Below are 16,431 nucleotides of genomic sequence, written 5' to 3'. Positions count from 1 at the left end.
AAAACAAAACAAAAACCTGAATCTGATGAAGCACCTAGATAGAACTACTAAGTCACAGGAAAAGAATAGGCAAAGGAATATACTGAACGACACTACAGGAGTGCAATCAGCAAAATCAAGACTGTGAAACTCTATAGGACAAATGCCTCGGTTTCTTCAACAAAAGTGCAAGGAAAACAAGAAGGGTGGAAAAAGTATTACAGATTAAAAGAGGAACAAAAGACATATCAACAAATAGTATGTAGACCTTTTTTGCAGCTTGACTTAAAAAACAAAGAAACAACAAAAAATTTGACAGTTATGATAAAACTGAAAAATTGAACACTGACTAGATATTTATTATTAAGGAATTATTATTAAATTGATTTAATATGGGAAAATGACAGGGCTATCTTCTTAAAAGAATGTAACTTTGAAAGATAAAAACTAAAACATTAAAAAAAAAATTTAAATCCATTGGTGGTATACTTACATTGTAAGCCACATAGGTCCATTTGGAAACTTTTACTGGAACCCACATAGATGTCCCTAAGGAAGAAGAAATTAACTTATTTGGCATTTTTTTTTAATATTAAATGATTTCTTTTACTGAATACTTCTCAATCATAACAGGATTTGAAGAAGAAGCAGTTTCCTGAACACTGGCTATTTTAAAATAGAAAATCTCGTGAGATGTTCTCGACATGTTCATTGTCAACTAGCATTCACACCGAGTAAAGTATTTAAAATCTATTTGGTGTCTAACTCTAGGAAGAATCAACAGAAGGAAACACAGATTTCATTTTCCAAACTATGTAAAGTATGACAGATACATTTAAAAGCAAAATTCACCAGCAAAAGATATGCTGTTAAACCAAAAGACTGAAGAATGATACTAAGTAACTAAATCAAGAATATAGCATTTTATTTTATTTTACCTGGCTGTTAGGAAAACAGAGACATTTAACTCTTCAAATTTTTCTGTCATGTTACTTTCAGTACAAAATTTTTATCATCAACATCTTACAAATGGCTTTTTTACTTTTCCCCTCCTTAGCCAAGAACCTCATAAGAAACCACCATAGAGAAATTTATAAAGTATAATAGGATTATAAAACATGAAGCACTGCAGCTTTAGAGACTGTCTGCTAATAACAAATTTACCTAAAAATAATAATCAAAACTCCACTTAAAATTAAAATAAATTATTACCACCAACCTGTTAAGTCAGAAATTATTGATGGATTTTCCTCAAAGTGTTTTGCTGGGTGTCTTATAAAGTGGTGATTCAACACCGACAATTTCTTCTTGGGATTTTGAGTTATCTAGAAAGAACATTGATACATTCTGTATCCTTTTATATCCACTGTGATGACTTACTGAAACTTGGTTTCAAGTAATAATGATAAGAGCCAACAGTTACTTACTCTGGACCAGGCACTATTCTAAGTGCTCAACATGTTATTAACTCAATTACCACCAGAACACTAGGAGATGATAATCTTTTAACAGCATTTTAAATATGATGAAATTAAAACATGAGAAATGAAGGAAAGTGCACAAGGTCACACTCTATAAAGAGTCTGTGCCAGGATTCAAACCCAGGCAGCCTGGAACCAGAGCCCATATCGTTAACCACCATGCAATAGTGCCCCTCAAGTAACAGTTAAAAACAAAAACATAAAGATGTATAAAATCAGAAGAGAACTTAAGAGATCCTCTGTTCTAGTGATTCCAATATTCTAGTTTCCAAACTCAAACCAGTGCCAATCTCATAACACAGAATTCACTGGCCATTAGAGAAAATATGAATTGCCAACTGCCTCTTCTTGGAAACTACTTTCCTTTACTCTGTCCCACTTACTTTCTCTGCATCAAAACATACTTTCTTTCATGAAATGAAAATGAGGATAGACAACAGAATTTTTGTTGTCTGTTTTTAAACAATCTAACATAATAAACGTTGTCAACTTTTTATCAATCCCTCCCTTAAAAGAAAATGCACTGGAGTATAAAATCCATTTAAAATCTACCACTATTCAATATTCTAATTTAAGTTTTGAAGCCCTGACAGGTAAGTGATTTTCTTAATAACAATACAGCAAGAGAATGACAAAGAAATGACAGTGAGGACTCAGGTCCACTAATCATTTCAATTCCTTAGGAAGTCATCCAGCATTTGCTTGAACATTCCTAACTTGCTACTTTGTAAGACAGGACATTTCAAGAATTCTTACAAGGAGAGTGTTCTGCCCTATTCAGAGCAAATACCTGACTCCCTGTTACTTTGATGTATTAGTTCAGGGGATAGCTCTTCAAAAATTAAAGACCGTTATAATATCCCCCATCCAAATGAAACCTCTCTTCTACAGATCAAACAACTTAAAAAATATTAACTGTTTCTCATAGGACTGTTTCAAACCCTTCACTACTCTGCCTCCCAGGATAAACTGAAGCTTGTTGATGTCCCTCTTAAAATACAACATACTAAACAGAATACAGTTCTGTAGATACTGTATAACTAGAGTGGAGAAGAGTGTAATTTTATCTTCACTGATGCAAACCCTATACTCTAATCAACTCAGTCTAACACAAAATTAGTTTTTTGGGTTTTTTTAAGCAGCCACATCTGTTTTGCAAACAATTAAAAATCATAGGTGTCTCTACCAAAAGTTCAGTTAAGTCAGACTCTCCCTTTCTTATTGACTTTCTAGGGAATCCACCCATTCACAAGTTTTCAGCTCTGACTTTTATGCTGATAACCATCAAAAACTACTCTCTAGTTCTGATTTCTTAGTACCACATGTTTGAGACTAATTACACTTTGAGTTATAGTTTCCTAGTATATATGCTTGCTTTTCCTCTTAAACTATGTGCTTCTTGAGGAGTAGGAATCATATCCTAATATTTGATTATCTAGTATTTAGTCTATCATAAATAGTGAGTTGTGAAATAGAACTTAGTTTCATATTTTGATTCTTGGCAGAATTATCAAAAATTTTGCATCTGTCTCTTAAAATGTGTCTGTAAAATACTTATCCATTCAGAATTATAATTTATTACATGTGAGTACTAGTTTTGTCATCTTAGAATTTAACGGAAAACAAGATTTGATTTATTATAATCAGTTTTATGTACAATTTTTAAAAATATATCTGAGATGCACTTGTTCTTCATTGTTTGAAATGGGTTTTTTCCTAAACCTACTGAATGCCACTTCAAATACAAACTGGTCAAATACAAATTCTAAGTGATCCTATTATGGTATCTAGTCAAACAGACTAAAAAGATTTGCCATAGTTAAGACTCATAATTAAAACAAGGTTGAAAACCTGCAAAATGTTTGCATTCATGACAACATGATTCCACAGTGTTAACTCTATGAAGCTGATTTACTTTAATAAATATACTAACTTAAATACAGTATCTGGTGGTTTAAAATGTGGTGAAAGAACAATTTGGGTCTTTTATTGCATTCTTCAGGAAAGAGCTAAGTATCCATTATTGTCTCTAATAATTGTTATGTAGCTTCCCAAAGGGTTAAGGAAAAAAATGCAGATAGTACCCCACTCCCAAAAGAGAATGCTACAGGAGCAAGGTTAAGACACAAGGATAAGGAGAGCATTACCTAGAGATCTATTGAGAAAGAAACCACACATAATAAACAGTCTCAAAGAACTGAAGCCTTCAGGGGAAAGAATTAAAAAATATCTGGGCTGCAATACTTTGCCACAATGGAAAAAAATTACCTAAAACACAAAGAATTTTTTCTCTAAAAGGGGAAGCCAGAGCCATAGTCATCAAAACATACTTCCACGGCACAATGATGCACTGCAAAATGACCTGAGGTGAGGTGAAAGGCTTCTTACGATGAATGATGGCAATCTGTTCTCAATTCACAGAAAAAAAAGTTAATAGAATTAAGTTAATAGAATTCTCCGAATTTTGCTGAAATCCTTGATGCCCATTACTGTTTATCTGCTAGCAGACAAGAAAGAGATGAAAGAAGAATATGATTTCCAGGTGTCCTGCTAACTGAACAACTTAGAAAATCACTGGTTTGGAGAGTTTATATGTAAAATCTCAATACAGAAAGTTGACTCTAGAAGTACATGATTTAAGTTCTGGTGAGCTTGTGTTATTCAATGAATGTAGATATTTTGATCCTACTGCATAAGGATACTTGCAGTAAGTATTTCCCTTAAGCTAAAAAAGTTAGAAGGATACATACCAAATTTTAAACAGCATAGGGAAAGAACTGGGGGAAGATCTAAGGTATCCTTTCACTTTTTCACTTTTATTGCAGTCTTAATTATTAATAGTGATCAAAGTATTATCAGATAAAAATATTTCCATTTTGAAACCAAGTTCAGTCAATATAAAGTATAGACTTCTATTTTCATCAAAGTAAAGAAAAGTATTAAATCTATCACTGCTCCAACAAAAGCTTTTACTTCACTGAAGTAATTTTTAGTTTAAAAATACATACTTGTTTAGTATCAGCATCAATAAGATCAAAGAATGCTCGAATTGTGGTCAACTGCAATTGTTTACACCTAAAGAATAAAATAAGTGTTACAAACAAAACTTTAAAAATATACTTTTGATACAAACATGAACAATTTTATCATTTAATGGAATATATGACTTTCCCTTAATGCTGTAAACTCAAATTATTTAAGAGATCATTATTTTTAAGCATGTATTTCAAAAGTTGAAACATATAAAAATAAAGTAAATTAAATCTTCCTGGATGTTTGAGAGCAAAAGTGTCAGGGCCCTCTCTGTCTTCCCTAAACCTCTTTGCCCACCCCAGCTATAAACGTATTGTCTATCCCATCTTCACATGTCTGAACTGTTGTGGTTCTTGCAGACACCACTGCACAGTCAGAGGAAGGTGAAAAGAGAATCTTTAAGCCAAAATATATAGAGATAAGATACTAGGTTCTATGTATCTCTTGACCCCTATTTATCTATTTCTTTACTTATATTAAGGGACTTGGTTTCCCATGCGCTGCTCTAGAATGGTCAGTGCCACATTATTCAAGTCCCTGAGTTTGGTGACTAGCCAAGAGCTCAGAAAGTCCTACCACAAGTGCCTTTGATTCTGCCCAACTATGACAAAGTCTAAAATTTTGACATTAACTTCATTTAAGACTGACACTACTGGTTCTTCAGGAGATGATTTTATAGGTTGTCAAGGGCACCTTGGTCAAACCGAGTCAAGAACAAAGGCTGGAGTTTTAAGCTCCTAAATTAATCTTTCTCCTAAATCTGTTTACAGCTAAAGCTCTAAGAAAGCTAACAAAACAATTCATTGATGAGAAAAAGAGGACCACCAAAAATTACCAAAATAAGTTATATTAACTTACCACACAATGGACAGGTGGTCTGTTGAGACCCAGGTCTTAGGCACTGCTGAACTCTAAAAGAAAAGGAAAAAAAAAATCATACTTAAGAAAAGCTTTGTTATTCTCCAAAAGGTCTGAAATTCTTATAAGCTAACATTAAAAACATGTAACATTAACTTCACTATTTTATGATGCATAGATATTTTAAATGATGCATTTTATAAAAAGGTGATCCAAAAATATTAAGATATATCCTGCATAAAATGATCCTGTTTGTCATTACTGGTTAGTCAAGCTTAAATTAACCTTTAAAAGATTATTAAAGCATTCACAGATAAGTTACTAAAGTTTAATGTCTAACTTTTCATTATTCTAATAAGATGTCAAGTTTGATTCTTTAATGAATCATACTGTATGTATAAATTACAGTATTTTAGTAATTTTAGTTCTGACTAGACTATCACTTGATAAACTCTAAAATGTTAATTCTAACCAGGGTATGCCTGAGAAATACCTAAGCTTGGGGAGACTTTTCAAAATAAATACACCTGATCACAAAACTACCGAATCAGGCTCTTGTAAGTGAGGTCCAGGCTTACGTAGTTTGAAGAAAAAAAACTCCCTAGATGATTAGGATACATACTACTGGCTAGAGACCAATGGTAAAAGCATACTAAAACACATAACTACTTGCAGAAGGCTTCCCAACAATGGTACAGCACCCTCTAAGCACTAGAAACTCCTTCTCGTGCCGGGTAACGACATCCCTGTGAAAAGCATCTTACACACAGCAGGGGAACATTAAATAAATCTGATACTATTTTTCACAGCATCTCTCTCTGCACTGTCAAAGGCACAATGAGATGCCCTTACTAGAACTGTTAAAACAAAATGAAAATAGGAAATATCAGCCTTATATGCAAGAAATTTTACAGAGGCTTAACATTCTCTTTAGATTAAAAAAAAAGGATTTGTAACTTTAAAAAGGGGGTATCTATAACTTCTAAGGAGTCATTGAGTCATTGTCACCCTTATACTCTGCAAACGACAATGTATATTTGGACTCCACACACACTAAAGTTGGAGGAATCTATAGCTTACTTAATGAACTTATAAACATTAGCTATCTTATTTAGAAATTACTGCTGACAACTTAATTTAAAAATTGAGACAACCAGAGTTCACTGTGGTTCTAAGGTTATATTAGATGCTCAGTAGAGTAAGAACGCACAGTAGACAGTATCCACTATTAACAAGAACATAAAACTGGTTTTCTTTCATTCAGTGTAATGAATGCATCTGCACTACAGCTGAAAAAAAGGAAAGTCAACACAAATAATAAAGGCTGTTGCTCATGATCTTTGTGGTAAAGACTCCTGAATGTCCGCCAGAAACTTCTCTCTTTCCTGTGCACTTGGCTAGACTGCATGTCTCAGCCTCTCTTACCCTAAGGTGTGACTAGGTTTTCTCTAAGGTATGTGAGCAAGAGTGACGCGTGCCCTTCCCAGGCCTGACTGCTCCTCTCAATGCTCCTCCCCACTTCCTGTGGGTTGAAACAGTGATGATTAGAGCAATCTTAGAAGTAAAGCACTAAAGAAGAGGGAGCACTGTCAGCCTGGGTCCCTTCACAAGACCCCTTCAAAAACCACCCACCATTTAAACACACATGTAGGGCAATTATGAGTAAAACATTAAATTCTGTTGTGTTTAAGTGCTGCTACCTGTGTGAGAGAATATTACAGCAGTTCGGCCTACCCTTCTGATACATCTAAGTGTCTAACTTCAACAATTTCTCCAGCCCCAATGGATGTGAATGTCACTGAACCGTTCTTGAGATAATCATCAAAAAATTACTTCTTAATAATTGTTTTTTTAAGAAGAACATACATGTAGATATACAAAAGACTAGATTATTTAGGGACTAAAAACTAAATATTTAAAAGATAAATAAAACTCAAATTATCCAATAGCCAGCTTTGAGAAAGTTCCATAAGTGAAACATATTTTCATCAGAGATTCAGATACATAAGCTGCCTCGAACACAATACATTATCAAACGGATTAGAACAGAGGGAAGCGTGCACACACACTCACACACACACCATTAAAAAGATCAAATTCTTTTAAAGCTGCAGGACGTGGTATCAATGCAGCATCAGGTTCCAGACCAAATCTAGGAAATAAGTTATATCCAATTTTATATGACTAAAAACATCTATGTTTACTAAGGAGTTCATATTTAGAGTTCTGAGAACTTCTAGCAAATATCTGCCAAAAATATTCAGCATCAAATAACAAGATTCATACTACTAATGAGGTATGAGAGATTAACCACTTTAGTTCCAAAGCTATTATGGTTATATCGCAGGTCCTCCAGTTGTAAGCAAATGGTGGGTAAGAGCAGAATAGCTTAATAATTTTAGTCCTATGTATGGCAAGCATTCAGTAATACCTGCTTACTGAATGAACATCAGTGTAAGGTAGGGCGACAGTACATGAGCTGAGCAGAGGAGCATGTATGAAGACAACACTATGAAACAAAGAACTGTCACCCCAAAAGCAAAAGAAATGCTATGAATTTTCTTTTTAGAAATTAAGTTATATTTGAAGATGACATGTATACTGAGTTAAAAAAGTTAAGATCTTAACTGAAGGCTTCAAGGTTAAAAATACAATAAGTCCTAAAAGGAATATGTATGAAATGCAGGAGAAGTATGAAATGTTTGATCTTCCACTCCCATTGTATATAGAATACCACTGAGATATAACAAGGGGCCCTTGGACTTTAGTCCACACCTTCTCATACTTAACCTCTAACCAACAGACAGGCACTTATTTTGAACAAGAAACAATCACTCCTCATAAATAAGAGTCATTTTCACAAAGTTTCTAAGATCATGTTCACTTTCTATGGATGTAAGTATCTATGCTTCTGCCTTCCTTAAATATTCAAATTCATTTCTTCATATTCTCTCTCTCTTACATACACACAGCACACACATGCACAACACAGTCTGCTACACCAACTCAGCAATCATTTCCAAGCAACTACATATTACTTCTCCTTTCATGCCTCACTGTGTCCATCATGTAACTATTTCAGTAGAATCTTAAAAAAGATTACCACAACAGATAAGGCACTGGTATGATGGCTTAATTTTGGTAGAAAAGTCAGTCCTGAACGAACTTGGTAATCCCGGAATCCTCCAGCTACAGAAAGCGTGGTTAAATTTATTTGTCTAGCATTTAGAATCCAATAATTGTTTACAGTCATATAAAAATCTGGTAGGAAACAAAGAAGACATATATTAAAAATTAGCAATCATTCCCTGCAACAATAACGTATCTTTAACACTAATATTAAACTGAATTTGATTAAGTCATCTGAATTGTCTATAAGCAACGTCACCCACATTTCTCTATTTTGAATAAAACCAGTATCTTTACACATATTCTACTTTCCCCATTAAATCAGAGTACAAATACTAAGAGTTAGTAAAGGTATCAATAAAGAAAAAAGATACCCAAATTTTATCAGGTTTGACAAGCCCATATGCAAACACGTCTCTACATTCCACAAGGATGCTACCTGTTCATGGGCCACACAGATAGCAAGAAACCCCTGAAATTCTTCCAATGATATGAGTTTGCTATGCTAAGGAGTTGTAGATCTTCCTAATCATGGCAGTGTCCCCGCTTATGAGGGCTTAGCAGTTCTCTTCTGCAGCCACGGTAGTCCTGGTGATCATGCAAAGTTAAATAAAATGTAAGTTCTTAAAATACAATCTGCCAGGACAATGACATTCACATTAGTCATGTAACTCTATGCTGTGGGAAATCTGATATTTAAGAAGGTTCTATCCATTTAGTATAACAAGTTGTTCAAAGGGAAGAACCTGCAGACAATTTTTCCACTTTATCTACGGAAGATGAGAAAAATTTAGTGTCAAACATCTGGGGTCAGGACAGGGAGTTCTCATTTCCTGCTCTGATTATCAAAACTTAATGCGTTTTTATCCTCGCATTTGATCCCACTGATGGCTTTTAACATTCTGGAACAGCAAACTCCTCCCATTAAATATCTTAGCAGGATTCATTTAGACTGAGACCAAGCAGACCCGTTCTTAACATCTCCAGGGCCTGGGATAAGAGTACCAATGGGGTATACATGCCATATATCTAAATATTTAAAAGTCAAAATTCCAGCTAACAAACTATTAAGTCAAATATATTTCCTCTGCCTACCTTGACAAACATATCATTGAAATAACCCAGAAGGTCAGGTTCAAATTAAGAATTCTAGGACACCTCAGAGTTGGACACTGCATTATGGCAGCACAGGGAGAGCAGATCACTGTGCTGGCTTCCTTCTCTTCCCACCCCAACTCCATCCCGCATCACATGGTCTTTCTGTGCACATCCAAGCTCTATCTGTACTTCATGCAGAGCCATTTCCTGGCCACAATTCAAGCTTAGGGCTGTATATAACTTCCCTGAGGACAGATCCAGGAAAGAGGTCCACATAGGATGAGGAAGTGGGCTTGGAGCATAGAGACAAGAAAAGTCTGGAAGATTGGTTACCTGGATCATGGTCCAGAAGTAAAGGTACAGACTCCTAAGTGGGGAAGCTGTGGGAATGGCAACATGACAGCAGGGCCGTCTAAAGCACAGAGCCCAGTGCAAGTTTCCTTTCCCCTGTTTAAGGATGGTGTTTCCACCAAGTATAAACAGGGAATCTACTTCTGGAGGTCACACAGATCTCCTAAAAACGCAAAATCCACCACCTGTTCAACTTTTAGTTTTTTTAAATTCTAATTCTGACTTAATGAAATAAAAAATAAATACGGAACAAATGGGGACAGAGGTTTGCTAATTACTGGAAAGGTACCCTGACCCTAAGAATCACCTTCAGCCTAAGCCTTTTAGAGACAGACCATCACTATCCTTCAAAAACAATAAAACCTGAGTCTCTTGAAAGTTCTTTTCTCAGAGATTTTTAAAATGCATTTTGAGTAATTCTAATTCAACCTGCATGGCTCACCTACATATTCCATATAAAATGCAGTAACAGAATAAGAGTTTTCAATTGTAATGACAAGTATTATGACTTGTCTATGCCTTTAATTTTTTCTAAACCTATTAAAAATAATAATTTCTAATTATTTAATAGTAAAGCAGATTTAAACAACTTCAGTAATAAAACTGAAAATTTTTACTACAAGATTTCCATAGGCAAAGTTTTAAATGACATAAGGGAAAAAAATCAAACTTCTCTGTAAGTACTGTTGTACCACATAGTCCAGCAAGTTTGGCAATGTTATGTTACGATGGGTGCTTTGGAGAACTACTTTGGTTTGGAGTTACTTGGGTATATTTCTCACTTATCTATAAACAAAATTTTCATCACAATTAAGATAATGCAAATTCTGATAGGGTAATAAGTATAAATTTACTGAACAGGAAAATACTTATTTCTAAAGATTTTCTTCTACTCATACAATATTCCAATAAGCAGTGAAGATAATACTTGGCTTTCTTTAATAAAAAGTTGAGATACTAGGCATTTAACTCTTATTCTGTGACATTATTGCTATTTAATGAGACAAAAGCAATCATAAACTCCTACTGTTCACTCAAAATTCCCTGCAACATTACAGTACTGCCCATAATTTTACTTTCTCTGTTAACATAATGTGCCTCAATTCAGAGACAGCATGTACAAAGGTTAAGAGCACAGGCCCAGGAACAAGCTTTCTAGGGTCAAATACTGGCTCCATTATGTTCCTGCCATGTGACTTGGGGCAAGAACTTTATCTTGGCCTCTTTCTACTATCCATGAACATGGCGATAACAATGGTGCCTACCTCAAAGGACTGCTGTAAGGATCAAATGACATAATAATCATGTAAAATCCTTACCACAATAGCCGAAATATAGTAAGACCTCTATAATTAGCAATTCTACCTCACCATATAAAGTGTTAGCAGACCTATTTATTTTCTTACTTTTTAAATGGAAGTACTGGGATTGAACCCAGGACCTAGCAGACCTATTTATTTAAAAATAAGCCCTTGAAATTCAAATTCAAGACAGCTATGACTGAAAAGATCTATTAAGGAACACAGTGAAATGATGAAATGTATTCTAGTAATGAAAACATTTGTGTGGTGCATTAAAACATACACATTTTGTTCTAGATTCTGCATTTAATATTTACTGCAACACCACAAATAAAGCATAATAACTAAATCAAAAATCAAAAATAAAATAAAAACAAGGCATTTCTACTATTTACTTAAATATAAGCTTGTTTTGAACATAGTACTCAGAACAGTTAACACAGTTAACGAAACACAGGAAGTTTAAACACATTTTGAGAGAGAGGAGTCATCCTCCAGAATAACTAAACTGAAGCCCAAATACCTAGAGATTCTGAGACACGTGCCCTCCATGTTAAGATGCTACAGATGGAGAAAACTAACAGCAGTTTCAATTATGAGCCTAAGTTGAAAGTCACAAAAAGAGAGATACTCAGAATTAGAAGTGCCAATTTAAACCAAAGCGGCTTCACACATGGATAAACCTGCAGCATATTCTAAAGGGAGTAGCTGCAAGGATTTGTTTACCCTAAGTAACAGTGGGGGAGTCAGTTAGTGTTTATGTAACAGCACTCACCTGTAATGAAACGGTCTAATGGCATTACAGGAGCAACATGAGGTGTGGCTTGGGTAATAAGAAGATTGATCAGATCTTGTTTAAAATTTTTCAGTGTAAGCAATGCTCTTGCAACAAGGCCACCCATAGAATGACCAATTATTGCCACACTTTTTGGAGCAAATTCTTGACCCTATTGAAAAAAAATCACCAAGGCATGGATTAAGGATTAGTATCCTAATAAATACACTAAATACTTCTCTATACATATGAACAATTTTATAGACAAAAATTAAATGATTTATATAACTCCCCATCATAAGATATAGAAATACACTTTCATATAGTTGTAACTAGTATATACACCATTTTGTGGTTTGCATTTTTAACAGCTAGGCTTTGGTTTTCTGAACAAAAACCAGGACACCTTGTCTAGCAAATCATGTTTTTACCATTTCTTACATTGGATATAAGAGGTGCAATTGTATTTGGCATATACATGAATATTAGATTTTATACGCTATATGAAGTCAGATCATTTATTTGAAATTGGAAATATCACAAAACCACCAGAACAATTATGGTTGCCATAGCAATATACTCCCCATCATACTGATGTATCTTATCACATTACCTTGTGCACCTGGGTTTAAAAAGAAACCAGCATTCCATTTATTCATTGACAATTACATGTATTATTTTAAAAATAAATATTGCTTTTTAAAAAATCTTTCGTCTCCACACAGTATCCTCAGTCCCATTACCAAACTTTTGCTTATCACCCTCCAAACTGATCCTTCCTCTCCTCTTACTATGAATAAATTGGACCTTGTGCAGAAAAGAGCCAACAGAACAGGCCTGAGATGGCTATCCTTAGAGTGGACTGCATATAAGGTTGGCTCTGGGCTGCAGTCTGAGACCTTAGATTTTGGGAGGTTTCCCATCATTTCCTAAATGGTAAGAATGGCTCATTTTGCTGAAATTGTATTGCAAACAATATGGTTTATGCTCAACACCTTCATCCTTTGGTTGAGATTCTAGTACATGGAAAGCACAGAGGCACACGATGTCTACGTGACCAGCCCCCAATATAAACCTTGGTCACGGAATCTCTAATAAGATTCTCTCATGGATGACATTTCATACATGTCATGCTCATTGCTGTAGGAATTAAATGCATCTGGTGTGACTCTCCTGCAAGAGGACACTGGGAAGAATGCACCTGGCTTCTCTGGACTTCACACCATGAATTTTTTCTCTGTGCTGATTTTGTATCCTTTCACTGTAATAAATCATACCCATGAGAACAACTATATGCTGAGTCTTGTGAGTCCTCCTGGAGAATCATGGAGCCTGAGGATGGTTTTGGTGATCCCCAATACATATCTGATTTTAGCAAAAGCCAAACCCTACATATGTGCTCTGAAATCTATCGCCTTGGCCTTCTAAGTTACATCACTCCAGCAGTTCTCACTTTCTTCTTACAATATTGTTTTCCCCTCTCTACTACATCATTCTCACTAGTGTATATACTGTTATTCTCCCTTAAAAAATAGAAACAACTCTTTTTACTTCTACTTTTCCTTAGTGACCGCATCTGTATGTTTCTTTACAGCAAAATTCTTTTAAAACAGTTGTCTACATAATACTTGCTGTCTCCAACTTCTCAACCCCCACACACCTTAAACCCACTCTGATCAGCCTTTCACCCAGCACACCTTTAAAACTGTTCTTCTCAGGTCACCAAGGAATCTAATGACCAATTCTCAATCCTCATTGTACTTGACCTATCAAAGGCATTTGACAGAGTTGATCACTTCTTCCTCTTTGAAATGCTTTGCTTTGTTTCCTTGACAACATACTCTCCTGGTTCTCCTCTTACCTCACCGGCTGCTCCTTTTTAGTCTCTTTCTAGTTCCTTCTTATCTCTTCTCATCTCTTAATACAGGAGTAACTCGGGACTCAGTCCTCAGATCTCTTCTTTCATATCTTGAATCCATTAGTGATCTCATCCAGTTTCATGGCTTTAAATACATCTACATGCTGTTCATCCTTCAGTTCTTATCTCCACACTAGACCTCTTCTCCTGAAGTCTAAACATAAACTCCAGCTGCATCCTAGCTGTATCTAGGATGTCTAAGGTGCAACTTAAATCAAACCTGTCTAGACTTGTACTCTTAATATCCTTCCAATCTATTCCTCCCACATTTTCCCCCACCTTAGTTAATGGTATTTCAGTTCTTCTTGTTTTCCTAGTTTGGGTCTTCCTTAATTCTTTTTCTCTCACATTGTCCCTCCCTACCTGAATGCCAGTAAATCATGTTGCCTTTACGATTTATACCAATCTGGCCATTTCTTATCACCTCCATTAACTAGATCCAAACCACCATTATTTCTTGCCTGAATTACTGCAATAGCCTCCTACTGGGTCTCTCTGCTTCCACCCTTGTGTCCCTTCAGTGTATTCTCCAAAGTATCCAGAATGGTATTGTTAAAACCTAAAATAGAACATGTCACTTCTCTGTTCAAAGACCTCTGCAGTGGCTTTCCATATAATTTCAAATAAAAGGCAAAATTCTAAAAACTGCCGACAAGACTCTATAATCTGCCTTCCCCCTCAACTCTCCTTCTAACTCTGTCTGTTCCAGCTATACCAGTGATTTCTTCAAACACAGTATGCATGTGCTTGCCTCACAAATTTGTTTCTTCTGTCTAGAGTACTCTTTCCTAGATATCTAAATAGGCTACTCGCTCATGTCCTTAATTTGTATTGAATTGCTTCTCAAAAGAGGTCTTCACTGGGCACCCTGTTTATAATTGTTGTCCTCTACCCTCAACTCCCTATTTCCCTTTCCTGCTTTATTTTTCTTCCTGGCATTTATCACCATATAAGATGATATGTATTTTTCTTAAGATGTTTAGTGTCTGCCTCTCCTTATAGGAACATACAAGTCCATGAGACCTTGGATTTGTTATATTCATTCTTATATATGCATGCAGACTCATATGATGAATGAATGAGGTTTTCTCCATCTAAAATGTCCTCTCACTTGCCCACATCCAAATTGTATCCATTCAACATGAGTCACTGTCTCTAACCCCTACGAGACTTACTTGTAATAGAAATCTTACTCTCTACAAGCATCAATTTAAAAGAAAGTTTTTTTAGTTCTATTATAAATTTAGTACGTATTCATTAGAGAAAATATGACAACAAAAAAGAGAAGGAAAAAAACTCCCTAGTATGTAACATTAAAGACACAATTGTGTATTGTGAATGACATTTATTTCCATAAATGGAAATAATGTCATCTCATAATCACATCTTATTTTTCTTACCCAATAAACATCAGATATATAAAAGGTCCTGTATCTAATATGGCTTGTTTCATCCTATAATAAGTATAGATTTAAGCTCAAAAAATACTTGCTGTTGAAATAATTTTAAAATGCTGGCTTATGCAAAGATTCACAATGTCTAGATTTCATTTTCAAGATGTACAGGAATACCAATGTCTGGATTACTACAGCTTCACAGTTAAGTGTTGAACTCAGGCAGTGTAGGTCCTCCAACTTTGTTCTTTTTCAAGATTGGTTTTTTTGATTCTTTGCTTTCTTTCTACATAATCTTATCAATTAAAAAAAAAAAACTGCCGGTAACTGATTTGTATTGCATTAAATCTAATGGTCTCTTGGGGGAGAATTTACATCTTAATTTTGAATCATCTAATCCATAAACTTGGCCTGTCATTGTACTTTTGGATTTCTTTCAGCAAGGTTTGCAGTTTTCAGTAAACAGATCTTACATCTTTCATTAAATGTATCCATAAGAATTTATTTTTTATACTACTATAAATGCATTTAAAAATTTCACCCTCCATTTGTTTACTGATTTTTGAATACTGACCATTTTTCTGTGACTTTTCTAAATTCAGTTATGAGCTCTAAACATTTCTGTAAATTCCTTTAAATGTTCCTGTGTATTATGTCACCTGTGATTACAGATAGTTTTAATTTCTCCTTTTAAATCCTTATTAATTTTATTTCTTTTTCTGGCCTTATTGCACTAGCTAGACTTCTGTACAATGCTGAAGAGGTACGGTAAAAGGAAACCGGAGATGAAAAATGGGGAAAAAAAAAAAACTACCTGTATACAACATTAAAGACATCTGATTTATTATGAGTAACATTTCTGGAAATCTCACTTTGTGATCACATCTTATCTTATCCAATAAGTATCTTATCAGATACATAAATGGTCCTTAACATGGCTTGTCTCCTCCCATAATACTATGCATAATACTCATTTGTAATTCCTCAAGTTGAAGAAGTTTGCTTCATTCTACTGTGCTGAGTTTTGTGGGGTTTTTTCCTTAAATTATGAATGGGTGCTAAATGTAGTCAAATGAGTTTTCTCCATTTAGATAATTCTATGATAAATTATATT

The 16,431-nt window shown here is 34.8% G+C and overlaps 1 protein-coding gene across 3 annotated transcripts in view; it reads right to left on the bottom strand.

The window, feature by feature from the left end:
• Window positions 1-16,431, bottom strand: part of PGAP1 (post-GPI attachment to proteins inositol deacylase 1) — a 68,572-nt gene that overhangs the window by 37,844 nt on the left and 14,297 nt on the right. For all 3 annotated transcript variants that reach the window (XR_012507148.1, XM_045511974.2, XM_010948690.3), the window contains exons 4-9: window positions 12,006-12,177; window positions 8,455-8,612; window positions 5,352-5,404; window positions 4,469-4,535; window positions 1,199-1,304; window positions 473-528 (exon numbers count right to left, since the gene is read on the bottom strand). Coding sequence is in view for 2 of the 3 variants with exons in the window: in XM_045511974.2 (XP_045367930.2) it covers window positions 473-528; window positions 1,199-1,304; window positions 4,469-4,535; window positions 5,352-5,404; window positions 8,455-8,612; window positions 12,006-12,177 (612 nt within the window). In the remaining variant the exon portion in view is untranslated. The remainder of the gene's footprint in view (window positions 1-472; window positions 529-1,198; window positions 1,305-4,468; window positions 4,536-5,351; window positions 5,405-8,454; window positions 8,613-12,005; window positions 12,178-16,431) is intronic.

Source organism: Camelus bactrianus, chromosome 5 (genome assembly GCF_048773025.1).
Source record: "Camelus bactrianus isolate YW-2024 breed Bactrian camel chromosome 5, ASM4877302v1, whole genome shotgun sequence".
In the NCBI taxonomy this organism is placed as follows: Eukaryota; Metazoa; Chordata; class Mammalia; order Artiodactyla; family Camelidae; genus Camelus; species Camelus bactrianus.
Note: the sequence above shows the minus strand (reverse complement) of the source record. Positions and strands in the feature narration are given on the sequence as shown.